Below are 27,838 nucleotides of genomic sequence, written 5' to 3'. Positions count from 1 at the left end.
TGGGTGGACAAATGGAAAGTTTTTGTTGTATGACACGGCCTGGTAAAACCCGATAGTAAGGGCTAGTGAAAACTGCACAGTGACCCCACATGGGAGAAAACTCCCATTGTGAGCGGGTCAATGCTTTTCTTTTTCTTTTTGAAAATAAAAAAGTTGAAAGTTATTTGAGGATGACGCCCCCACCCCCCCAAATAAATGCATTTTTTGATTGGTAGTTGGGTCTGGGGGCTCTGGTCTGCTAAGCCTGTGTCTGTTTTCTCGTTGTGAGAGTGCAGTGATGCGAGTGAAAGTCGTGTTGTAAGTGAGATGCTAGCTTGTGTGGATCAAAAAAACGTAAACACCACCGTGACATCCATGGATTGTCAGAAGTGACCGAGAGAATGTGCCTAGCACTGGAAGCTGACAAGTGGTTGCATTTGTGGCACTACAACTCATCTATGCTCCGCTATTTCCCACACTACTGCGAAGCCACCTTTTCTCACACGGAGGATTGGTAGTGTTACAAGAATGCTTCATTTATTGATGTAATCCCGTGGGGAGAACTGGAATTATAACAGTCTCTATTTTCTACGTGAATTTACACATTAGGTATACTCTTAAACGTAAGCGTTCATTGAGGACACACTTTTTTTTATTAATGTTCTAAATGTAGTTTATATGGAGGACATACACAAGAGAGGCATTCTGTGTCCCTTGATAAAGACAGATGATGCTTTACTTTATCGAACGTGCAGCCAAAATGGAGATTTAGTGGTGGGCCCCCATGGCCTGTAGACTGTAAGGTTTTATTGCAAGCGAGTATCGGCTACTGTCCTTCGGAGATTGGGTTTAATAGTCTGGTGGGGGGCTGGTGATTCTCCGGACGAAGTCCTCATATTTCACACTGCCGTCTGCTCCCACGCTGGCTTCTTTCAAAAGGTCATCCACTGAAAAGAAAAGATATTGATTGATACTAATAATGAGGAATGCTCTGTGGCGGTGTTGAATTCTATAGCGGAACATTAGAATGTGCAATAGTCATTCAAATGTGTTCTTTGTATATATTTTTCTGTACATTATGAATATTATATTATAATTTTCATTCAAGGAAACTGCCATAGGAGAAAATCATGATGTTCCTGTTCAGCTGGTGCATTCTGTTAGAGCAGGTGACAATAGCCTCTAGGTAGAAGTACTGAATTCAGCACTAACTTTAAAGGGTTAAGTGCCTCACGCACAAGCATTGCATGAAGTCAGAGCCGGCCTGATATGGCTGTGCGGAAAAAGCACTGCCCGCAGTGGGAGAGCCTTGACCGAAGTTAATGGCCCCAAGCAGTAGCCCAGTCTTAACCTGGCCCATTGTCTTAGCTCTACAGAATTGTCACCTGTGGAAGTCCCCCTTGTGGCTACGTCTTACCTTCCTGTGGGGTAAGCTTTTCTCCCATCTGTGTGAGCTTGGCCCGGAGCTCAGACGCTGGGATGGACCCCTTCTTCTGGTGGTCAGTCATCAGCAGGGCAACCAGGATCTCATTGAGAGGGTCTTCCTGCTGCTTCTGTCTGTACATCATGGTCAGGAATGTGGAGAACTCTACCTCTCCATTCTTCTCTGGAATAGAAGTCAAACGGGCTGTTATTGAAAGAAGACTTCACCTTCCTTCATTAGCACCCTCACAGCATGTAGTAATATTGTCTCTTAGCATAGTTACCTAGTATAATTACATATTATAGATAAAACGTTGGTGTTTTTATAAAGCATAAACAGTTGAATGGTTAGTATAAATTGAAGGCATAGCTCCATTTTGTATTTTTGTAACAAGAGCCCTCTAGCTGCTTGATCAACTTTCTAAAGCCGGACTTCATTGCTTGAGAAAACCTTTTATCTAGGATAAAAATATATCCATGCACCAAACCCTGAAGTGAAGCACACTCCAGGTCTTTATATAAATATGTCTCTAATCTCACAAACATCAAAAGACTCATAAGTTACCCATGTACGCACCTAAACACCTACCTGGATAAGCTAATTATTTATAACGGATCAAACCAATAATTAAAATGCATTTCGATCAGCACTCAGGCCCATATTTATACTTTTTGACGCACAACTGCGCCAACGCAGTTGTGCGTAAAAAATTGTACCGCCGGCTAACGCCATTCCAACGCACCATGCGGGCGCCTTATTAATGGAATGACGTTAGCCGGCGCTGCGGACTGGTGTGCGTCAAAAAAAATGACTCACACCAGGCAGCGCCGGCGTATGGGAAAATGGGGGTTGTGCGTCAAAAAATGGTGCAAGTCAGGTCTGAGGCAAAATTCAGGCCTCAAACCGGATTTGCGCCATTTTTTGGGACGCCCAACCTCCATTGACATGACTCCTGTCTTAGCAAAGACAGGAGTCATGCCCCCTTGCCCAATGGCCATGCCCAGGGGACTTATGTCCCCTGGGCATAGTGGCATGTAGGGGGGCCCAAATCAGGCCCCCCTATGCCACAAAAAAAATCGGAAAAAAATACTTACCCGAACTTACCTTTACTTCCCTGGGATGGGTCCCTCCATCCTTGGGTGTCCTCCTGGGGTGGCAGGGGGTGTCCCTGGGGGCAGGGGAGGGCACCACTGGGCTCCTTCCGAGCCCACAGGTCCCCTGACGCCTGCCCTGACCGAGGCGTTAAAAAACAGCACACATCAGGCTGTGCGATGTTTTTAAGGCCCACCCCCTCCTGTGCGTCAAAATGACGCCAGAGTATAAATAAGGGGCACAGGCCTTAAAGTCATTTTTTGGAAGGGAACGCCTACCTTGCATATAATTAACGCAAGGCTGGTTCCCCCTTCCAAAAAATGACGCACATGGTGGAATTTTGACGCCCGCGGGGTCGGACGTCAAAGTATAAATATGGGGCAGGGTTTGCGCCGATTGTGCGTCAAAAATGTTGACGCACATTCGGCGCAAACAGAGTATAAATATGCCCCTCAGTATCTGGAACCAAATTGTTGCTAGAAAGAAATTTAATCCAAGCTTACAAGGGTGTACCCACTGTGGTAGTTAACTTCCCAAACCTGGGTTACAGGGGGGTTCAGTACCGGAAACTGTAAAACTCATCATTTGGAAGTGAGTGGACAGAAAGATCTGGCTCATTTAGCATATACCTGTTTGTGTAAACATCGCTCTACAAAGTAGCCGCGCTCACAATTCAAGGAACTTCACACGAAAAGATGAGAATACCATGAGTGCCTCATAGAGACATAGGGGGTCATTCTGACCCTGGCGGTCACCGACCGCCAGGGCCAACGACCGCGGAAGCACCGCCAACAGGCTGGCGGTGCTTCCTGGGCCATTCTGACCGCGGCGGTAAAGCCGCGGTCAGAAAAGGGGAACCAGCGGTTTCCCGCCGGTTTTCCCCTGGCCCAGGGAATCCTCCATGGCGGCGCTGCTTGCAGTGCCGCCATGGGGATTCCGACCCCCTTCCCGCCATCCTGTGCCAGGAACAGGATGGCGGGAACGGGTGTCGTTGGGCCCCCTAACAGGGGCGCACAAAGATTTTCAGTGTCTGCAAAGCAGACACTGAAAATCGCGACGAATGCCACTGCACCCGTCGCACCCCTGCAATTCCGCCGGCTCCATTCGGAGCCGGCTTCCTCTTTGCAGGGGATTTCCCGCTGGGCCGGCGGGCGATCTTTTGGAGATCGCCCGCCGGCCCAGCAGGAAAGTCAGAATGACCGCCGCGATCATTTGACCGCGGTGCGGTCTTTTGGCGGTCTCCGCCCGGCGGGCGGCACCCGCCGCCCACCGGGGTCGGAATGACCCCCATAATTTTTTGGAAAAATTCCCAGTCAATGCTATACAACAATATTATCATTGAGAGACCGGCAGGGCTTATCTCAAAGTTTTTACCTTCAGAGTCACAAAGTTGTTCATGGTAGAGAACACTTCATGGAATCTTGGACCACAAGTGGACTAATTTATCTTGAGCTAGTACATTTTTTAAAAACATTTGGATGTGCAGTTTATATGCTTCATAAGCACTTTCTAAATAGGATTTGCATTCAATGGCGTTCAGCTTGTCAAGAACTAAGGTTTTTTTGCTTGAAGGACAGAAGGCAACCAATGTTGGATTCGTTGTCCTTTTCCAAGCCTTTCCTGGTGTATTACTAAGTAAGTGTTCAAGTGTGAATGAGATCCAATTAGCCCAAAAAAAATCAGAAAGCAGTTGAGGATTAGGGGGCGGGGATGTATCCCAGTTCATGTTCTGGTGCCTAAATTTAAAGTGAATATTTATTGTTGGCAGGATGCCCCTCTAGTCATTCCAAAAACTGCAATTCATGACTCGTAGCATGATGGCCTGAACGTTCTTGGGTGCAAAATTGGCATCCCCAATGCACAAAATTAATGTATTTTACATGCTCCTTGAACTCACAATTTGCGATTGTGTGAATAGGAAATCGCAAATAGGGATTACCTATTTGTGATTCCTATTCAGATGTACAAAGCATTTCCTAAATGTGAATTGTGCATTTAGGAAATGCAATTACCATCGACTTCGAGTCAATGGTAACCATGTGAATTCTTTTTTTAAATGGGCATGTGTGCTCTACAAGTCCACCACTATTATTGGGGTTCATTTCGGAGGGCCTTCTGCCCATAGCCGTCCTTGGTATTGCATTTCACAAATAGTGATTTCCTAGTAGGAAATCGCTATTTGGGAAATGCAAAACCGTCTTATTGTCACAAATGGCATGGGATTTCTTAATTGCGATTTCCTAAATTGGTATCTTAATACATAGCATTTTACATTTCCTAAATAGCGATTTCTATAAAGCCGCTATTTAAGAATTGCAAAATTGCATCTACGTACATCTGACCCTTTATTTCCTTCCTTCGAAGATCAATAAAACAATTATTCCCGGGTTGGACAGTGACAGTTGTTAAACATGCCCCTGTTAGTTTGCAGTGCGCTATACACATGGTCAATATTATAATTAACAGCATTGTTTCTTCGTGTACATGGAAGCTGGAGTGACTGATTTCCCTAGGTGATGCACTGACCTTCAGGTGAGGGCAGGAGTGATATTCTCTTAAGAATGATGTGTCTATATTTGTGAAGGCTAAGGAGAGAGTCTTCTGCAAGTGATGTATTGTTATTAAGATGATGGCTGAAGCAGATGTCTCCACTGTTGGATTCATCTCTTACTGGCACATGTGACAACTTTCTGTACTTAAGCTGTTCTAAACCAGAGATATTTTATCATAGTCCAATTAAGATTAAATCACCCTCAGGTTTGTGTGGCTCTTCTCACTGGGAACTGCCTGGCTTCCATCAGAAACAGAAATCTCAATCAATCAATCTACCAATCAGAGTTTGTGCAGTGCAAATACTCACCCATAAGGATCTCAAAGTGCTAAGGGGGTTTGTCCTCTGAGCTTCAGTCAAAGGGCCAGGTTTTAAGATCCTTCCTGAATTGGGGTAGCAATGGTGACTGTGTGAGGTGCAGGGTATTCCAGCTCTTTGCTGTGAGGTAGGCTAAGGATCTCTCACCAGCTGAGGTCTTCCGTTTGCGGGGTACGGTGGCTAGTGCTTGTTCAGCGGAGAGGTCTGGTGGAGGAATAGAAGGTGATGTGGTGGTTGAGGTAGGCAGGTCATGGAGGGCCTTGTAAGCGTGGACAAGGAGCTTGAAGTTGATTCTCTTCTCAATAGTGAGCCAGTGGAGTTCCCTTAGGTGATTGGAGATATGTTTGTGGCAGGGAATGTCCAGGATGAGTCTGGCAGAGGCATTTTGGATGTGCTGTAATTGTTTGAGGTTCTTTTGGGTGGTACCAGTGTACAGGGTGTTGCCATAGATGAGTCTTCTGGTAACCAGGGCATTGGTTACGATTTTGTGGCAGTCCTTTGGGATCCATTTGTAGATCTTCTAGAGAAGTTGGAGTGTGTAGAAGCAGGGGGATGTGACTGAGTTGACTTGGTGAGTCATGGTGAGCGATGAGTCCAGGATGACACCAAGGTTGCGTGTGTGGTTTGTTGGGGTGGGATGCTGATGATTGATGGGCACAAGGAGTCATCCCAGGATAAAGATCTTGGTCTTGTCGGATTTGAGCTTAAGGCAGCTGTCCTTCCTCCAGGTGGCGACGGCTTCCATCCCGTTGTCGAAATTCTTCTTGGCAGCAGTGGGGTTTTCATTCAGTGAGTTGGTTAGCTGGGTATCATCGGCGTAGAAGACGATGTTCAGTCCGTGGTCCCTGACGATGGATGTGAGCGGGACCATGGAGATGTTGAAGGGAGGAGCCCTGTGGGGACTCCGCAGCCGATCTCCGAAGGTTCTGACAGGTAAGGCCGGAGTCTGACTCTGTGTTCGGCCAGACAATAAGGAGTGAATCCATTGTAGGACCTTTTCGCGGATGTCCGCTGCGTGGAGCCTGGAGCAGAGGGTGAGGTGTGAGACCGTGTTGAAGGCGGCCAATAGGTCCAGTAGGATGAGGGCTGCTGTATGGCTGCAGTCGAGAAGCGAGCGGATGTCATCTGTGGCAGCGAAGAGGGCAGCCTCCATGCTGTGATTGCTCCTGAAGCCTAATTTGGAGGTGTCCTGGATGTTGTTGTTCTCGATGTGCTTACGGAGCTGAGCATTGATGGCCTTTTCGATGACTTTGTCTGGGAAAGGCAGTAGAGGGATGGAGCTGTAATTCTTGTGCCTGAGCCCTGTTTCACCATCAAAGTAAATACCTTCACCAAAATGGCTATCTTCAAAATCAATATGCTTCCTCGATTACAATACAGAACTTAACAGAGCATTGGTTACTGCGTTACTGTAACATATGGTACATAAAACTGCCAAAAAAGAACGGCAAAAAAATTGCACATTTGCGAATGTGGCAGCTCAACTTTGGAGGGACAAAAGACATTTCATAACATAACACCAGCGTTGATTTCACTCTACAAGCTTCAAAGTGAAAACTGGATCAGATTCAGATGTTGTGCACCATGTACAAAGCACATTGGAGGGTGGGGAAAAAGGTCTAATGCACTGGCAGTCCCTTGAGACCCACGACAAACAGTTCAGAGAACATGGATTGAACCATTCCGAGGTCATACATCAACCAAGTTCAGACAAACAAAGTTGCAAGGGCAACAAATTACTGGCAATTCATTCCTTGTGTAATTTCCTTGACCCATCATTGAATACACTCCAAGCCTCTCGACCTTCAAAAGAATTATAAAACAAAAACATAATCTTCATGCAATAATTTGCATCAGGCCTACCATCAGATTGGGAGCTTGGAGCGACTGGGATCAGGCCTTATCACGATAGGGCCCCCTCATAAGCTGAAGACCACTATCCTGTAAAATTGGCTACCCACATACGTTTCTTGACTTTAATTCATCAAGAAAAATCAGGTTGCATAAAGCTAATGTAAAGGCTGGATCTTATCACCACTCAGCCAGGCACGATTTCTCGGTGCAGTAAAGTGGCCCATGATAAATTATACTATTATACAAAAAATAAAGTGTGTCTGCAGATGGATGAGGGATCAGAAGGATGACGTATGTCTATTAACTTATGTGAATGAAGGAGCAATTGTCTCTTATCGCTTCTCTAGGTCGCATATTGCTCCTCAAGATGAGGGCTAAAGTGATCGTCCACTTTGATGGAATTAATCTGTGGTCCCCAGGACCTGTTATGTACAGAGTAAGATTGGAATACCAAAGCATTGACCTGTAAAGGTCCAGTGGAGGGGCTTGTACCAGTAGCTCACATGTAGTGGAGGTGTTCTTCTGACACTTAGTCCTGCTGGCTGACGTTATGGAAACTGTATGGTCTTGTCGTGTGGCAGCTAATTCGCCATTATTTTCTCTCATAATGTATCCAACATGTCCCATGTAGTTAGACAAACGTATAGGACACTCTTGCTAACATGTCTCCCCCTCACTTTGGTGCTCTTCCTAACCTTGAATTAGGGTACTGTAATGGATATTTTTAATTGGAAGATTTGGCAAATGAAGAATTCGATGTAAAGAAGCAGGAGACAGCATGCTGTTCTGTACGTAATGTAAGATTCTGTTTCTTTTTACTCACCAATCTTATGCACCTGCAGGTGTCTGTTGACCTCAGCCTGTGTGGGGCATACACCCAGGCATCGCATCACAGTGATCAAGTCGCTGCTTTTTATCTTCCCCTTCTGGCTCTTATCGTAGAGAGAGAAGCATTCCTTGAACTCTGCAGTCGGGTGGGCAAAGAGACAAAAGGTTAAGAGCACTGGAGAATCCTGATGGCTACCTTTGTAAGTGCTATAGTTTTATCTCAACCGAATGAAGTTAGCAGCAGTACTTGTTAGCCCTCTATATAAACAAAAGGAAACAAAACAAAAGTAACAACACAATATGACAAGGGAGGTATGGCCAGCACGCCAAGATAGAAGATGTGACTCAGTGAGGTTCGGGTGCAGCCCCCTCATTGTCCACCACCATCTGTTGCTGCACAGGAGTTGAATTCCCTGTTCCACCCTCCTCTGTCTCCTGTGGAAAGGGCAGTGTAGTTGTGTGCAGTCTCCACTGCTGAGGTGGTCAGTAGAACTGACACAATGAACATCTGGCTGGTTCTTCTCCTGTAAAGCAGGGCTGTAGGTGGCCCCCGGTCGGAGAATGGTGCTGCTCCTGGGGGGATGAGATAACCCCCTGAACACATTGCTGTGACGGCAAAGAGGCCAACCACTTCTCAGTCTAAATGAGGCAAGTGGGCAACAGGGGCAGCAGTGGCCATCTCGGTGGTGGAATTGCAGGGCAGGCAATGGAGGCACTTTTGGCCTGATGGAGAGGAGGATGACTTCTGGGGCATAGCAGATTTAACTTCTGCTTCAGCAACACTGAGACAGAAGGTTGCCTGAAGCTCACAATATTGCTCTTAATTATCACCCTATCATCCAAATAAGCTTGTGAATTGCAGGGGGCCCTCTGGACTTTGCACCAGGACTTATTGCTGGTAGTTCATGGTGAGACAGACGATCAAGGCAAGTGGTGAGGTAGGGAAGTGCACCTTGACGTCCTGAGCGATGCACGGACAACTTGAGGGTGTAGACTTCCTTCAATCTCCGTGAGGCATACGGGCCAGCATGGCTGAAGAAACAGGGGTCCAACTGAGTTGGCACAATACTTAACTGTTAAGAGAAGGTTTATGCGGGCTCTGAGATCCTTTGAAGGTGTTGAGGGATAAGGGGGAACTGGACTTTAGCAAACCCGTTGGGGGGGCATGTCAGGACTGTGTCTTGCAACTGTTGAGTCCTCAGCCCTCCCGCAACCCCTCTGCCAGGGATGACCCTTACAGCGTTGTATAAAGATAAGAGACACATGTCTACATTGCAGAGAAAAATGGAGAGGTACACCAGTGGTTCCCCAGGTGGATCCTTGGAGCTCCAGGGAAATGTAGGCTGGTGACAGGGCAGACAATGGAAAGCATTCTGCAAGCCATCGAGGAAACGTACCATACTGGAGGGCAGAGTAAATTAGGCCTGCTATGATATGTTCTTAATCCAGCAATGTTTTGCAGAATGCAGTTGACAGTCACCGACGTGGAAGGGTGTGTCTCGGTATCAGGGGACACCACTCAGACACCGAAGGACTCTGCAACCTGCCTTCTGACAATGACCAAGCAACTGGAAGACGCATCGAGTAGAACAAGAAGGAGCAATCGCAGGGTGGTGTGTGTCCCGGGGGAGGGCCGAGGGCCTCAATCCCATTCAGTATTTTACAGAGTATTTCAGACTTTGGATTTCTCAGCAAGACTTAACCAATTGCTCTGTCATTTAAAGGGGTAATTGAACACTGGATTCCATGCCCAATAATCAAGACCCTTCTCAACTACTCAGACAGGGACACAGTTCGTAAGGTTAACATGGAATTCTGGGCATCTGATGCTGGAGTACCACAGGATCATGCTCCCTCATGCAGACACAGAAGCTCTCCTTTAGCGAGGTTAAACAGTAGGTAAGGGTAATGCAATTGAAATATATATATATATATATTGCTGTTTTCCAGCAAAACAGAATGAACTTAAATCTTAAACTTAGTTAAGAAATCTGCAGGTACGTATTCCCCGTCACCTTTGTGGGAGAGTGATGCAGTGAAACTTATCTAATCATGAATTCAAGTTATATATTTTTTTTTGGGGGGGGAAGAGAGGGTAGAAGAAGTCTTAGCTTCCAACTTGCCATGCTCCACCGTTTATTTTTGAAGACTTAATTCTCGGGGGTTGGGTGGTGTGTTCTCATTTCAATTATTATTATGAGCAACATTAACGTCTGGGGTGGATAAATAGGGAGGGGAAGTTGGTGTGGACGTGATTGCTTTCATTTTTTAGATTCAGGTAGAGATTTACGGGACAAACACATCACGGACCCATGTGACAAATGTTGAAAATACCCTAGGAACACCTTACCTATCAGCACAACTAGCACCCACAACTAGCGCTTGAGTTGCTGGTGTCAATACTATCTGTGACTAATTCACTAGCAACATGACTAAATGAAAATGACATACTAAAAGCCTGCAAACGGGGAAAACTCGAGGTCCTAATTGTCTCCCGACAGAATTTTGCAATATGCAGGCCTCCTTGCTAGCACCATATGTAATAACACTCTTTAGTTAGACAGTCCAAGTGGCTCATTTCTCTCCAGGTCCTAAAGTGTCTATAATTTCAGTTATCATCAAACTGTGTCAATCCCCTAACGAATAACTCTTATCAACCCATGTCCTTTCTTAACTCAAAAATCAAAGTGCTGGCAAAAAGTCTTGGCCAAAATATTGCCAAATATTATCATAACATTAGAATGAAGAGAACAAAATGGCTTCATGCCAAGTTGGGAATACAATGGGCGTATTGTCCTATTTAAAGAGGAGACCTACTGAGGTTGCTTTATACAGTGCAGAGCTCCCACTGAGAAGTTTCTTTATAGTGTTTTTAGTACAATAAGAAGCATGTCCAGGAAATTTATGTGGGAAGCAAGACTTCCAGGATCTCGCTGGAAAAGTGCATTCAGTCTACATTCGAGGGAGGACTTGGTATGGCAAACATTACGCTGCATTATTGGGCTTTGCAGCTTTCCATTATAAATAATTGATTGTTTGGTAGTGGGAGGGACAACCCATCAATTCGAGTGGAGCGCCAGTTGTTTGAGAGAGAAGACCTGTTGAACAGGCTCCACCATAGCTGTTCCGAATTGTTGGTCTAAAGCAATGAGGTGGGCTGGCTGGCAGGACAAGATCACTGAGTTGGCTCCATTATGGCAGGCACACTCTTACATCAAGTGAGGAAGCTAGATGGGTTTAGGCAATAGGATTGTTTGGGTGGTCGATGTCTGGGGTGTGGACACTTGAAATCATTTGAGACATAGAATAATTAGAACTACATTGATAACAGTTTTTCAAGTACCTACAATTCAGACGTGCTTTAGACCAGTACATTGTGAAACGGTCCTCTGTTCAAGAGTTTAACCTGCTGGAGACAAAGATTACTTTGGAGACGGTGGGTAGACATGGTGGGGCATATTTATACTCCGTTTGCGCCGAAATTGCGTCGTTTTTTTGACGCAATTTCAACGCAAAACTAACTCCATATTTATACTTTGCAGTTAGACGCGTCTAGCGCCAAAGTTCATGGAGTTAGCATCATTTTTTTGCGTGAACACCTTCCTTGCGTTAATGATATGCAAGGTAGGCGTTCCCGTCTTAAAAAATGACTGCGATGCATATGCGTCGTATTTATACTCCCGGGCAAAAATGACGCCCGGGAGTGGGCGGGTCTAAAAAAAACCCGCATTTGCGCTGGATTTTAGCGCCTGGGTCAGGGCAGGCGTTAAGGGACCTGTGGGCTCAGAATGAGCCCAGAGGTGCCCTCCCAAGCCCCCAGGGACACCCCCTGCCACCCTTGCCCACCCCAGGAGGACACCCAAGGATGGAGGGACCCACCCCAGGGACATTAAGGTAAGTCCAGGTAAGTATTTTTTTTTTGTGGCATAGGGGGGCCTGATTTGTGCCCCCCTACATGCCACTATGCCCAATGACCATGCCCAGGGGACAGAGGTCCCCTGGGCATGGCCATTGGGCAAGGGGGCATGACTCCTGTCTTTGCTAAGACAGGAGTCATTTCAATGGGGGATGGGCGTCGTAAAAAAATTGCGCAAATCGGGTTGTGGCGAATTTTTTGCCTCAGCCTGACTTGCACCATTTCTGGACGCCCATACGCCATTTTCCCCCTACGCCGGCGCTGCCTGGTGTACGTCGTTTTTTTTAACGCACACCAGACAGCGCCGGCGGCTAACGCCGGCTAACGTCATTCAATAAATACGGCGCCCGCATGGCGCTTCAGAATGGCGTTAGCCGGCGCTAATTTTTTTTACGCAAAACTGCGTTGGCGCAGTTTTGCGTCAAAAAGTATAAATATGGGCCGGTATCTCTCATTTAGCATTCCCTTTCTATAAATGCACCAGACAGATTTAATTCCTTGCATTCGGCCTGGGAGAAAGATATATGGCTCTTGGAGGAGGAAGAATAGTTTGCAGTTAGGCTAGCTCTTCGTGGGCTTACAGTACCTCCACACATTTGCCTCATACAACTCCAATTCGTACACAGAATTTACTATCCCCCCTAGCAGGCTCTGGAAATGTGAATTACTGAGAAACCTTCCCGTGTACGCTGTGGAAAGCGCGGTGGAGGTTGGTTTCACATGATTCAGTCCTGGCCAGGTGTAACATGATTCTGGCAGAAAGTTGGGGATAAACTATCCAGGGTCTTGGGAAGACCTGTCAAGATAGCCTCAAGGTACGTAAAAGACTGGAATGACTCTCAGCATGAAAAAAATTAGCGGGCCCAAGGTATCGTGTTACAAAGGGAAACATTGTGAAGAACCGGAGAGTGGCTCAAACCCTTGGTATTTAGCATGGACGAAAGCATTGGACTACTGTGCTGTTATGGAGATGGAGGTTTATCATGCATGTGGCTTTAACAAGAATGCTAAAATCTGGAGTTCATGGTGGGACTATTCATATTTAGATATGATATTATTAAAGAAGGGTGGGATTGGGTGTTTTTAATATGGGGGTGTGCAAAAGGTTGATGATGCAGGTTAATTAACTCGTGAATAAGCTGGTTTGTGTACTGCTATAAAAAGCCAAATAAATGTTTTTGTTTTTTTTTAAACACACAGCATGACAAAATATAAACTGTATGGGATGTTTTTGGCCTGTGTTGGGTTTCAATACTCCCTGAGAATATGTTAATTATCACGTAGACCTTGTGGTAAAGAAATGAAGGAAAGAGGCTTGTAAAGCACCCAGCTATTCGAAAACAAGCATCCTGGTTTTAGGCTGGTGAACAAAACGGGGCACAAGACTAATGATTAGCTCGGAAAGGCCCATGTTTTGAGATTCTTCCTGAAGCAAGTGAGATTAGGATCTGAATGAAGAATCAGCAGAAGGCTTCTCAAATGTTTCTCCTTAAGTTAAAGAGAAAGAGCAGCCTCCAAGGCGGAATCTCCAACTAGTAGACGCTGTTAGTAGACAAGCATTAGATAAACAGAGTGGACCAACTGACACATGATGATTCAATTTATTCTGGAAAACTAAAGGTCCTTTGTGATTAAACGCCACAATAGGCAAGGCAAAAGAGTGTGCTTGACCACAGGGAACGAGTGTAAAGAGGAGGAATGGCCATGAATAGAAGCCCCAGTTGGGAGCACAAGTAACAGTCAGACAGTGAAATTCTGCACTACCTGAAGTCTGCGCAGGCCATAGGTAGGAAGACTAGGAAGAGGGCATTGCCATAGTTCAACCTCGCAGAAATAGTTATCTTGATTACAGTTTAGCTGCAGTTGGAGGGTAAAAGGGAAATAATTTCCTCCAGCATAGACAGAAAAGAAAATCAGCTAGATGCAACTTTATCCAAATATTGTGAAACAATAAGAAGGCAATAAAAATGAATAAGATTCCTGGCTTGCCAACAGGAATATCCAAAAACAAGAGTATTATCAATTTCTTAGCATTATATAACAAAAATGCGGATATGTGAGGGCACGGGCCATAAAAGACTTCGATAATTATGCTCCTCTGTGAGATATGGAACCTTTAGTTTGGACCAAGCTTAGGAACCTGTGGTCTGGAGTTCATACATGATGACCTATTGTCTAGTCTAGTTATTTGGGTCCTAGAGTCATTGACAGTTATGATTTCTTGCAAACTGGCACATAACTGATTTCTGGATGTACTGCAATAATACTATGGTTATATTAGCCATTCAAAAAAAAAAAACACAGCTAACCATCGGCTAATATATTTCTTAGATTGCACTGAAGGCAATTTTGGTAGACTAATGCAAAAGAGAAAAGTTATATTCTCCTGCTCATTCTAGCAGTTCCCACGTACTTAAGGAGTCCTGACCATATCAACTCGCCTTTTCATTTTGATATTTAACTCGAAATTTAGCAGCAAATGAACACCATTTGAAGCTTCCCGTTTTAACCCCTTTACCCTTTTTGGACGGTATAGCATCTTCTGACCCCGTCTTGATGATGACTGCACACAGGACTTGAAACGCTGTTGGCTGTTGTCATAGTTGGACTGCGTTTTTAATTACCCCAGTCCTTATGCCATGTAAAATATGTAGTCAAGTACTTGTTTCTTTTTCTTGTGTAATTCACTATATTGTAATATTCACCTGTTGTGTAACATGTAAGCCATTTCTAGACAACAGTTTCTTGTCAGGTTTTCTATCGAGCTGCAGCACGGAGACTTCATTCTTTCAACGAGTGAATGGATTACTAAACCTCTTTGATAGAAATGACTCCTGCATTTTACTTCTCCTTGACCTGTCAGCGGTCAGGGTTACCACAGTCAACCACTTTTCTCCTCTGTAAAGCCTGAAAGAGCAAATTGGGTTGAGCAGGACTGTTCTTAAGTGGTTCTCCTCCAATCTAAACAATAGCTCAGAACTAAACATGTCCAACTCTCCTTCCACGAGGATCTCTCCCATTCCTCATTCTCTTCCAATCTATAAACAGAATAAATGCTCTTAGCATAGTCTCAAAATCTCCCACATCTCCAAGCAGATGACACCCACCTGCATATGAAAGTCTTTTTCTCTCAGAAAATTGCTTTTCTGGCTCAGACACTCAATAATATTCAGTCCTGGAGGTCGAGCCAAGTGCTAAAACAGAACCATACAAAAATTGAATATGTCCTCAAGACTCTGGCATCGTCAGTGCCCCATTCCAATGCCAACCTAGCTCAATATTCTCAAAATAGTTTATGGACTGTGCCAAATCTCAGTGTGTTCTCCTGGACAAAGATCTGAACCTACTTGCCCTCATAATATCTCCCATCAAAGGCACACAGTATCCACGCAGACTCCTCAGGATCATTAAACCTTTCATAAGTGAGGATGGTTGTAATCTGTAGTACGATCTCTAGTGCTTTCTGGGGATGATTAGGGCAATGCACCAATGTCAAGTATTAACTGAAACTTCACCTGCCCCGCTTGATGGCAGCTCTCCATGCCGCTGCACAGTTAGTCTCAGGAACAATAAAGTGTGACCACATCACACTGGTTCTGGTACGATTCCCATAAGATATATAATGGAATCGAAATATGGCTGATGGGATATACGTCACATTTGTGACGGAGTAACCCCATTCGCTAAACTCTAAATCAGGCCCTTTGTCTGTTACGTGGGGGTCATTATGAACACGGCGGGTAATCCCGCCGTGTTCATGCTGGCGGTCTTATCACAGACCGCCAGCCCCCTTGAGACCCCGCCGGCCGAATAATATACATTCTGCAGGAGAATGCAGGGCCAGCACATTGCCGACGGCTCCACATGGAGCCGTCATCAACGCCACTGTGTGGTGGGTGCAGCATCACCCGTCGCACAGATCACTGCACGTAGGGGCACTGCACGGGGGCCCCGGAGCACCCCTTTCACCAACCTTACTATGGCGGGGGAACCCACCAGAGAAAGGCTGGAGGAACAAGGGTTGTTTATCCAGAGGGCCCTGTTGGATAAAGTAATCCGCCATCATCAGGCTGCCTGTCGGCGGTAGACTGGCGGTGGCGGAGGGCTGCCTGTGGCGGCCCTCCCTTGTTCAGAATATGGCGGTTCAGACCGCCATGCCGGTAGCGGTATTTTCCACCACGGCCAGCACAGCGGTCTGAACCGCCATGTTCGTAATGAGGGCCATAGTGTTTTCCAAGTTCTTGGTGGCAAATATAGTTGGAAGTCACAGATGGGAGAACTAATGCTTTTTCCAGGATTTTTAAAATTTTAATTTATTACATAAAGGCAGAGTGTATCCACATTACCTCATACTCCTGCACCATATACAATGGTGGCAATGCTTTTGGCTGCATAGACCTTGATCAGAGATGTGCATAACTCATAATCGCACTAGTCACTTTATTGTGTTTGGAGCTGAGCGTGTTAAGCAATTGCATCCAATTAAACTTGCATTCAAAAACAACACTGAAATAAAGTAAAGAGACCACTCTCTCTATATAAGTATTGTCAATAAAAATAGGCCTTTATTTATGAGAAAAATGACTATCGCCTTGGATTTGTTTACATTAGTCGACAGAGCAAGGGACCTGGTAAATTGCACACAGTTAGAGACAAGGCGCTGTAGACCATTTGGTATCTGAGATATAGGCACAGCATCATGTTATGTGTAGTTATAAAGCGCATGATCACTCATGAGGGTATGCTGGTGCTGAGCAGACGTGTGTGCTTATCCTTGCCTAAAGTAGATTAGTTAATTAAAAAGCTAGGTCTTCAGCTTCTTGTAGAATTCAAGAAGAGAGAAGGAGGCTCTGGTGTGCAGTGGGAGGCCATTCCACTCTACAAAAGCAATGTAGCAAAACAGCTGTCCTCCTGATCTGCATATGTGTGGGATGTGTGCAAGTATGAGTCCTGCAAAGGGCAGGTGTCTGGGTGGTTGGTGGATGGAGAGGTAACTGTTCAGGTAGGTGGGGCCTAAATTGTGTAGTGCTTTGAATGTATGAGTGAGGAGATCGAAATAAGTGGTTTGTGTATCAGGAGCCACTGGAGCTCCCTGAAGTGTGGTGTGATTTGAGTTGTGTGTGGGAGGTTGCGGATGAGTCTGGCTGCTGAGTTCGTGATGGTCTGTAGTTTTCTAGTGAGTTTTCTAGTAAGTTGCGTAGTGATTCCAGCATTAAGGGTGTTTCCATAGTCCAACTTGCTGGTGACTAGGGCATAAGTGACAATTTTTTTTAGTGTTGCTTGGAAGCCATTTGAAGATCTTCCTCAGCATCTTCAGGGTCTGGAAGCAGGATGCAGTGAAAGCGTTGACTTGTGCAGTCTCGTCCAGTTTGCTGTTGATGATTCTTCCGAGGTTCCTTACGTGGGTGCTGGGTGTGGATCTGAGTTCGGCCGGTCACTAGTTGGAGGTCCATAGTGCGGTATTCTTGCTGAAGATCACTTCTTCTGTCTTTTCGGTATTGAGCTTGAGACAGTTGGCTTCATCCAGTCAGTGGCTTTTGTCATACAGGTAGTGAACTTGTTTCTAGTGTTGGGGGACTTGCCTAAAAGGGAGAGTATGAGTTGCTTGTCATCGAAGTAGGACAGGATGTTGATGTTGTGTGCATCCATGACATTAGCCAGATGGATCATATATGCGTTGAAGAGGGTGTGGCTAAGTGATGTCCCTTGAGGAACTCTGCAGATGAGTTTGCAGGCTTCCGAAGGGTAAGGTGCTAGGCTGACAGCTTGTGTTCTGTCCTCTGCATGCAAGAGTATAGGTACCTACCTGGCTCCATTTTTGTTGAGTCAGCATGTACACCCAGATCCACAGTCTTCAAGTGGTCGATGAACACTGTAAAAAGAAGGGGCGCTACTGCACGACCCTGTGGTACACCCTCACAGGATCTAAAACAATAGGTGCACCACTCTTTCTTGACATACCTAAATGCTCCATGTAAACCAGCATGTAAGGATGATAAAATGGCAGTCAAGTTCTTCTCTACGCTCATGGTTGCCAAAATGGCCTAAAGTTTGGCCCTGTCCACCAGCAGGCTATGTTCATAAATGTCAAATATAAAAGCATATTTCTACAGATTGTATATTTGGAGATTAAAAAATACAAGTAAGCAATTTTTAAGCCTTTTTAAATACGGATGATTATTGAAGATTCATCCCTTTCAGGAAATACTAATGAGGTACACGCAACATTAAAAACCTTGGTTGAAAGGGTGGTGTACAGGTCCAAATTAGAGCTACATATATCCATTGGAGCTCTCTCTGGTCCCAAGCTTTTATTGGATGGATTTGCTTGAATGGCCTTCGCAACTATATATATATATATATATATATATATATATATATATATATATATATATATATACACACACACACACACACACACACACACACACACAAACTCTCTTTCGCCCACAGGTTCTAATTGTACAAATGTTGTTGTAATTGTTGTTCACTTCCGTATCTATGAAATTGTCTTGTGTCTGGTATGTGCTACATAACTAATAGAATCTAATAATATATAAATAAAATAAGTTAAAAAATTATTAAATTTCCCAAAGTCTTCACAAAGCAAAAGATTCTTTACAAGCCTTGTGTGACATTAAACAAAATAACCGGATATTTTAAATGTGGAATCAGTATTGCCGGACGGTGTGTGTATTCCAAGATGAAGAAAATTTGTTGTACCTTTTACCAGGTCTTTGCTACCAGGCAATAAGACTTCTGTTTATTGTCCCTTTACAAGAATGCTGCTGCTAGAACAGAAAACATCTCTAATATGCCTTGGAAGGAGCTCGCTGGCACAAAAGAATAACTCTGTTTATTGGTCCCAAGGCGAGAGCAGGAGCTGAATACTTTGGTGTACTGTTGCTTTGACGACAACTTATGCCATCTTGCACAAGTAGATCTGGAAGCATCAACAAGGTAGTATCGCAGAGCTTGATCACAGAGAGGGCAGGTTCGGAAACAGATACATATGAAACAATAGGCCAGGGGAGTACTGCAACTGTTGCAGAAATATATGTGAAATCCAAAGTTCACATGATTAAAATTCTTTAGGGCTAGCTTAACTTTTTATTTATATTTTTCAGGTTGGTAAAATGAGTACTAATGAGTCGGTTAATGGTAGGAGCTGTGTTTCTGCTGCACTACGAAGCAGCAAGACCTATATAAAATATTATTACTGTACTTACCATTGATTTCATCCTGGGACAGGAATTTGGTCTGTAGGAAGACAAAGAAATAACAGTCTGTCAGGACCGAGGCCAATGGAGCATGTATCTTGTGCTCACACACTTAATATACATTGGCAAAGCCAATACATATAGGTTTAATTGTCAAGGCTCTCAAACACAGGCATGCAGAAATGATGTTACTGTGCAATAATATATGAAAGTCAGACCTATTGACTTTTCCAGTGCGTGGTGGTATTGTTGCAGGTAGAATTGGTATTGTGGTGTGGTGGCAATGGTACTGGTGGTATTAATAGCTACGTTATTGGTGCTATGGGTATTGTGAAAATATTGGTAGCATTGGTTGTATTGGTGGTGATATAGTTGGCATACAAGGTAGTAATATTGGTGTTTGCAGTGATACTGGTGTGTGTGGTATTGTGATGGTGGTATTCAGGGGAGTAACAAAACTTAAGGCCAGGGTACTGTGCTGAGGGGGGCCCCTGGAGCTCAGGCCCGCACTGCAGGGGCTGCGGGGGCCTTTGTTACGTCACTGGTGGTATTGGTGGTGGCTCTATTGATGATGATGATGATGATGATGTAGTATTGATGGCGGCAGTATTGGTGGTTGTGGTATTAAAGGCAGTGTTGTTTATGGTGTGGTTGTGATATTGCAGATGGTATTGGGTTGTATGGTTGGTGGTACCTGCCAACCACCGATTTTTACAGTTTTTGAAAAGATTGGAAAACATTGAAAGAACCCCACTGGAATTTGAAACAAATAGAAACTGAAAACAGGAAAGCCTAATCATATATTGGTGATGGCATGTCGAACAAGAACCCAATTAGATAGCCTCCTTCCATATAAGCCATGCAATGCAAAGAGCAGACTCCTATCTCTAGTGTACACAGGTACTCAGGGCAAAGATTTAAACAAGGAAATGTAGAATAAGGGGTGGTGAAAATTTTGTATGAGCACAAAAACTGAAAAAGAAGAACATCTCTTCTTTCGGGAGGTGCAATGCCATTTTTAGGTGGAGTGCACAAACACTTTTCAACCTGTTGCAAGTATTCTGTAGGCTTTTACCCACGCCCATCTCATGCCCAGCACTTTCACTTGTTCGTGGGCTTGCCTTTCCACAATCCCTTGATGTCATTGGTAAATACTTTGTTTGTCCCGCCTTAAGGCGGTTTTGTTACCTGCTTGCAGACGGACCCTGTTACATGGATTATTGCACGATTGCCGACATACTTCTGCAAGAGCAAATTATTTTTTTTGTTTTTTCTCTCCCCTTCGTGCTCCATGGCTGCCATGGCGCTCACAGCGTGAACAGTGCAGAACAACACAAACTTCCTCGACTGTATTAAAGCACTGGCCACATTATTCACACTGTTGCCTAATCAGAGTCATTTCTTTTGGCTCTCCCCTTCGCACTCCATAGCTTTCACAAAAACACTTGTAATTGATAAATGCTTTACGTAAAAAACACCGAAATCCTCAAAGCGGCTCTATCGAGACAGCAGAGGAGCTGATACTAAATTATTCACTGAACTTGAGAAACTCAACCCATAATGCTTTGCAGGTCATTACTTCTAGAAAATGTTTTTGCTCAAAACTCAGCCTGTGCTGGTCGTACGACAATGGGACCACCACCAAAACGTTAACCACGACATGCTCTTTCTGTCTACATCATCTCTGGGTTCCCAATCTAGGTTAGTGGGGATTTCAAGATAATAAATCCCTCCCATTATTCTCTCGATACTCCTCCGTGGCTGTCTTGTGTCTTTTTTGGGGGGAATTGTGTTAGCCAGTCAGTAACTCTGATGGTGGGTTGGTGAAAGTGGTATTCTATTGGAATTAGCATGGCTGATTTAAATTAGGATACTAAATGGCAACAATTTTATTTTTGGCTGCAGATAGAGGAATAAGGTAAATGGAAGTGCTTTAGTTATATGCAGGGCCACTGGAATTATGTGGCAGGAAAAGACCAAATTATGAGACAGGACTGATCTATTTATGTGGCAAAAAACATCCAGTTATTGAATTTACAACACCAATAGCTCTAACTCAAGCAAATGCGAGACCTGTTGCACTGCAAATGCTTGTTCTCTTTCTAACAGTCCCCCTCGATAAAAACTGCATCTTCCCCCTTTACCTGTAACGTACCCCAAACCTGTTCTGAATGTTTGGTGATAACCGTGACAGGCTTTGTAAATTACAGGTTAAGATATATTTGAAATATCTGAGTGAGTTAATGCATCCTCTACACAGGTTTATATGGAATCTGCAGATCATTCTGTTATGTCACTAAGTTAATATACCTGCTGCAGAGATCTGCTTGAAACCTGCAGGTCACAAGTTCTTAGTGAGAACGCTGAATGGGTTAAGGCACACACCAAAGAGATTTGTGTAAACTTGTAAGCTGCAGTCTTAAATTCTAGTGAGATAGCTACATCATAGCAGTGCACTGAGTGATAGAAGTGTGAGTTCTCTCAATAATCCACTTTAAAAGAAGTATTTGGCAAAGCCAAAAGCCCCGGTTCTCATGTGCTAAAGCATGCTGTGTTAGCACCAGTGGTGGCTCCTTGTCAGGGGCTCCAGGTACATCCCCCTGCCTCCTGTGAGGCCCCACATTCTGCATCTCCCCTCTCTGAGTCCCAACACTGTTCGTTATTTACCAGGATTCATAAAAATGTGACTTTCAGCTTTCATGAACACTGCCAGTGCCCAGGTCAGCCCACTCAGTCTTGTCACCAGGCTCCTGATGCCAGGAGGAGGAGGACAGAGCAGAGGCACGATCCAGCTACAGAGTATTGTTAAAACACAACTCTCTGTGGGTGGATGTCTGGATTGCGCATGTCTGAGGAGTACAGATCAATTACCATCTCCTCACACAGACACAATCTATTTAGCAGACATACTGTGCATGCTTCAGGTCTCTGCTAAAATGTGGCTGTCAGGGCACACATCAGTACATCCCTGAATCCAATGAGAAGCCTCACACAGCATCAGGGGCAGGATCCCCAGCTCAGTCCCAGTTTCTCATAGGTCTCCAGTCCTATCAAGAAGCTTGGAGAGGGGATGAGATGGGTTTTTACCTTTTTAAACCTGCCCTTGCTGCTCTGGCTGGCTCTTGGATGGGAGTCATGGCTTCCTGGTTCAAATGTCCAACACCAGATTCCTGCTCAACTGCAACAGAAACAAGGTAAGTATGAACAATGTGGTTTCTCTGTTCATGTATGTATGTGCTTATGGGTGTATTTCAGAGTGAGTTTGTGAGTGATTGAAAGTGAATGGGATTGAGGGAAAGCGTATGTAAGTGTGTTTGTGAGTGTCAATGAGTTAAAGTGAGTGAGAATCTGAGTTTGAGTGTGTATGAGTAAGTGAAAATGAGTATGAAGGAGTGAGTGAAGGAGTGTGAGTTCTTTAGAAGGAGTGAGCAGTTGGAGATCGTGAGAGAGAGTGGAAGTGAGCCAGGAGTTTAGCTATAAATGGTGTAGCAGGCGTAATGAGTGTGAAATTGTGAGTGTGTAGAAGTGTGTTTGTAAGTGAAAATGAGAACCATTGAGTATGAGTACATTTACATGTGAGTAACTGTGAGTGAGTATGGGTGATAATGAATAGGTGAGAGAAAGTGAGTTAGAGTGAGTGAATGGAAAGAGAGTAAATGTGAGAGTAAGTAAGTGTGAGTAAGGCAATTTCAATTTTTGAAAACAATTGGTTGAACTGGCAGATATTAAGCCCCACCACTTCCAAAATGTCCAGCCACCACTGGTTAGCACACTGGAGTAAGACACACCGGAGGGAGTCATCAGGAGCAGATAGAGAAGACTATAGTACTATAGTTGTAAAGTTCAATATATAGGGTGACCAGATTTTCAGAATTAAGAAAACAGGATGACATAGAAATAGAACTAAATTTCCTATTAGGACATATGAGGTCTCAGGGCCTTATATATATATATCTCCTACTGGTGGTCACCAGTGGGTAGTTGTAGTTAGGACCATTTTTTTTCCATAGACAGAGCGTTTTTTGTTTTACCAATAACTTTGGTGCCACTTAACGAATCTTCTCGACATTTTCAAAACATATACTGTAGTTGGTTCAGCTGCTGTGTTGAAGGTTTTGGGGTGATCGTCAAGTGGGGGCTTAGAAAAATGAGGGTCCCAAAACACTTTTTTCCCATCCAATGTCAATGAACTTTTTCAAATTTTTTAACACAACTACAGCTCGAACTGCTGGACGGAATTACACCAAATTTGGCAGAAAGGTAGGTCTTGGTCCCGAAAGCAAGCTTTTTGTGATTTGGTGTAAATCTGTTGAGTAGTTTTAGTTATATTAAAGGGGAAAAATATAGATATCTAGGCATGCGGATACTCTGCTGATCCAACTGGTCCCGTGTTGATATCTGATTGGCTGTCAACATTTCAACAAGGAAGCGTTGCCAGCCATCTTGGCTCTCGACTTTTGCCAGAAAAAAAGTGACAAAAAAGAAAAGGGGCCAGGGTAGGGTCACTCTGAGCCCCTAGTCTTGGTCCAGGGGGTTAAAAAGCCATTTTTTTAAAATGTTGGGAAAATCTGCAAATATGGATCTGCGGATTTCCCCAAGAATTATTCTTTTTTTTTTTAAAGGGCCATCTCCCGGAGCAATTACATAAATATAAGCAGGGGGACCACGTGGCTCTCCTGGGCCCCAGGGACCACAAACTCCTCTGGGCAGAATGTTTATTTTATATGGGGGAGGCCCACACTGCCTCCCACAAAAGTACTGGGGACTTCCACCTCCCCGGGGCTAAATAACAAGTTTGTGTGTGTGTGTGGGGGGGGGGCACGCAATTTTAGCAAGCGAGAGCTGTCAAACAGCTCTCGCTTGGTAGAAGTGGAGGTTTCCTCTGTTTCCCTGCCCGCAGTCAGGGAAACAATTGCTTTTCTAGATGGGGAGCTGCATGTTTAGCAGCTCTCTGTGTGCAAAATCAGCGCCGGCTCCTGCAAGAGGTGGGGAGCTGGCTGGGACTGCTGGGACATTGAGGCTCCCCCCGCAGTCCCCAACGCACACTGGGTGCCCTGCGGGACACCCTGGATTGATTGCAGGGCCCCGGGGGTGGGGTCTCCAGGGCCAAAATTAGTCACTGGAGGGGTCATGCCGTTCCCCTCCTCCAAAAAAAGCATTAATCATAAAAGGCCTGGCCCTGGGGGATGGGGTCCCTGGGGCTGAAATCGGCCGGGGAGGGCGGGCCTCGCGACCCCTCCTACCTCCTCCCAAAAAATTATTAAAAGGCCAGATCGTTCTGGCCTGGATGTTCATTTCACAGAAATTAAACCTAAAGAGGAAGCACTTACAAATATAAACATAGCTGGCGCCCCAATTGAAACTCCACTTCTGGAAAGGACAAATGATCCTAACTCCTGTGCTTGGCGAAGGCAAAGCAAGTGTGTTTACTCTTCGATTCTATATTCAAAAACATTCTGAAATCCTTCATGGAGGTGAATGCATCTTTAATCTATTGAAGCGCAATCAAACATTCTCACACCAAGACAAGACACTCTCACAGCCAGTCTCACACTGAAACACCCTCTCACATCTATTCTCACATCCAGAGAGACAGGCCCAGCGGCCAAATCTTGCTTTGCAGCGCCAAAGGCGGTGCGCAGCGTGGGGTTGGGTTGTTAGGGGGGTTGGTTGCAGAGACTGCCTGCAAGCCAAGCCCTGCCATGCACACCCAAAGGCTGTGCATGGTGCATGGTACAGGGTTGGGTGGTTATAGGGGGCTGGCCGCATGACCAGGCCACAGGCTCGGCCCTGCGGCCAACCTCAGCCAGGCATGGACAAAGGCCATGCGCAGCAGTGGTTCAACTAAAACATTTTTTTTTAAAACATAGAAATTCACTGAAAAAAACTAAAGGTTACAGGGACGTTATAGTTAAGAAATAGAATAAGAAAACCTTAGATATTCACTTAAAAAAACAAAGGTCACAAGGACATTATAGTTAGCTTCTGAATTTACTCGCACAAAACCATAGAAATTCAGCAGTTGTAGTTAAGAGTTATTGCAAGTAATTATAACTTGCGCCCTCGCCATGCACTGCTAATTACCCCAGATATTACAGCGCTCATGATGTTTACAATGTCAATAAAAATATCAATGAAACATTAACAGTCAAATTATTGAAGGAAAAACTGTGCATAGTGGGGGCGCTAGTTATAGTTACCTTAGCCCGCACTTCATAGTTACTTGAAATAACTCAAACTATAACTGCTGAATTTCTATGGTTTTGTGTGAGTAAATTCAGAAACTAACTATAACGTCCCTGTTACCTTAGGTTTTTAAGTGAAAATATATATACATAATTCACCAAAGCAGCCAGCCAGTCAGAGAGCTCACTCTTGTGAGACTCGCGGGAGCCTCCTGCACCTGTAAGAGTGTAAAGGCTCACAGGAAACACTGGCCTCTCGACCAATCTCATGCCTCCACTTTTAAATTTGCAATCTTGTGGGACTCTCAAGGGTCTCTCGCGAACCCAACCATCCAAATATACAATTATTTTTTACCCCTAATTTCTTAAAAACTGCTGAACGGATTTACATCAAATCACAAAAAGCACAATCTGCAAACCAAGATCTAGCTTCCTTCTGAACTGATGTAAGTCCGCTTATCAGTTTTTGCTGTAGCCATGTCCAAAGATGTCTTTAGAAAATGCATGGAAATTTAACGTTTTGGGATCCCCTTTTTTCTCTGCCCATGCTTGACGGATTACCCTGAAACTTTCTAGGAAGAAACTCAGATAGGTGAACTTTTTTCTTTTTTAGAGAGTTGTGTGAAGATTCATTAAACAGGGCCCAAGTTATTAGCAGGGGGTCAGGCTGCTGGTTGTGGGCCTGGCCTTGCTTTATTTAACTCCTGCTGAGCGGCTTGATATAGGTAAGGCAGCACAGTAGGCTAGCCTCAACAAGTGAATTTTTGTCCGTGGTTTTTGATAGGGCCGATTGAAATGTGAGCCTGCACATCACTGTGATTAATGTGCAGTTTCACCCGACCTTCTCTTAAAAACCGTGTTGGGACGCCGGCATAGTCCTTGAAAAAACTGGACTGTCTAGGCAAATCCGGGAAGTCTGGTCACCCTACAGTGTAAGCACTGGAGTGGATGCGGTAGGACACACCCAAACAGTCAATAGATTAACGTGAGAGATGAAAACTCGACTGGGCAGAGTCAAGAAGCGATTTACTAAGTCTCAAGCTAAAAGCTGAAACAACCTAGTTGAAGAAACTATTAGATAAAAACAGCGGACCCCAAGCCCACTCATTGTAGAGTATGAGAAACAGATCTGCGTAGAAATGCGTTCATCGTTGCATCCAAGGCCACGTCGGAGGATGCATGACTGTAACTCTGCCCTCCTCGCCTTGCTCCGGCGCCCCAGCTACTCCTGCCTCTGGCATTCTTGCCTCCGGGACCTTTGCCTTCAATCGGGCGCTGGTGAACACGGCCGATTTCTAGATCAGCCTATGGGATGCAGATCTGACTCTGATAAACAAGATGGACTCAGTAAACAATCCATTTTGGAGGTACCGACCAGTCGAAATATTCGAGATTAAAGACAGACTAGGCTGTCGAGGTCTGGTCTTTCACCAAGTCCACCCAAGCACTACCGACCTTTCAGGTGAACCGCACCACCCTGACATATAGTATGTATGAATTACATCTCCACAGCTCTTCCGGCTTATCACTGCCACCGCACCAGCCTGACATGTGACTGAAATCATCCATGCCTTGCCGGCCTTTCAGAGGCACGGGAAGGCCCACAAATCCGACGAAACGCGATGTCAGCTAGTCCACCGCTGCTTACCATCTTGCGAGTCTGTGTGACCTGCTTCCTTTCTCGTTGAGGGCCTGTTTTCGTTTATCACCTGCTCCGTAACTTCCTTCCGTCTGACGCGGTAGCAAAGTCCAGCGCTTGCCGAGGTGAAGACAGAGGCGGTATCGGCGATAAATGCTGCGGCCATGGTAACGGTAAGCGATCTGCACCTATCAGGTGATATTCAAGCTCTTCCCAAGCTGCCCTTCCAGGGCAGGCCCGATGCATCAGGTAACCTTGTGATTCGGCCAGCAGGGGCCGCCATCACCGCAAGCTTGGCTCTTTGCGTGAAAACATTCCTTCAAAATGTATCCTGTTTTGGGGGAGAAAAAAAACTGTAAAAAGTGCCACGTGCACGTCTTGTTTGGTAATTTTATTGTGAGAAGCCATAACAAACTACCAATCTTGTTCTTATGCAACTGTTTCTGTAAACGGTATTGTCTAATGACCTGCCACAGATAATGCCATTCCTTATCCATAAACATGCCTGTGGCATCCGAATCCAAAAATGCTAGGATGTTGCGCCGCGTGGTGCGGCGCGAGCCGAATGTTCGGCACAAGCCGGGCGTTCGGCTGGGGCCGCACAGCGCGTTTCTAAAACGCGGCGCGCCCCCAGCCTTTCATGCACTTTTCGAGGCCCCAGGCATTGCATGGGGCCTCGCTCTATCGTTTTCCACCGCCTTGCTGGGGTCTCCTGACCCCCCTTACCTGTTCTTCTTTCTTCCTTCTTGTCCTCTTTCTTTTCTTCTTTCTGGGGTCTTTTTGTTGTACCTTTTTTATGTCTTCTTCCCTTCCCAGGTTACCTTTCTCTTCCC

At 45.0% G+C, this 27,838-nt stretch overlaps 1 protein-coding gene across 3 annotated transcripts; it reads right to left on the bottom strand.

The window, feature by feature from the left end:
- Window positions 1–613: 613 nt before the first annotated feature.
- Window positions 614–27,142, bottom strand: CALML4 (calmodulin like 4). 3 transcript variants are annotated; one of them, XM_069222856.1, is made up of 6 exons: window positions 27,015–27,142; window positions 22,283–22,359; window positions 19,191–19,221; window positions 8,041–8,181; window positions 1,397–1,585; window positions 614–926 (listed from the first exon to the last, which is right to left on the bottom strand). In XM_069222856.1, the coding sequence occupies exons 2-6, from the start codon at window positions 22,316–22,318 to the stop codon at window positions 829–831; spliced, it is 495 nt and encodes a 164-aa protein (XP_069078957.1). In that variant the 5' UTR covers window positions 22,319–22,359; window positions 27,015–27,142; the 3' UTR covers window positions 614–828. The 3 variants fall into 3 exon arrangements, with proteins under 3 accessions (XP_069078957.1, XP_069078958.1, XP_069078959.1); XM_069222857.1 differs by lacking the exon at window positions 22,283–22,359; XM_069222858.1 differs by lacking the exon at window positions 27,015–27,142 and having other exon boundaries at window positions 22,269–22,341.
- Window positions 27,143–27,838: the final 696 nt, after the last annotated feature.

Source organism: Pleurodeles waltl, chromosome 3_1 (assembly GCF_031143425.1).
Source record: "Pleurodeles waltl isolate 20211129_DDA chromosome 3_1, aPleWal1.hap1.20221129, whole genome shotgun sequence".
Classification (NCBI taxonomy): domain Eukaryota; kingdom Metazoa; phylum Chordata; class Amphibia; order Caudata; family Salamandridae; genus Pleurodeles; species Pleurodeles waltl.
Note: the sequence above shows the minus strand (reverse complement) of the source record. Positions and strands in the feature narration are given on the sequence as shown.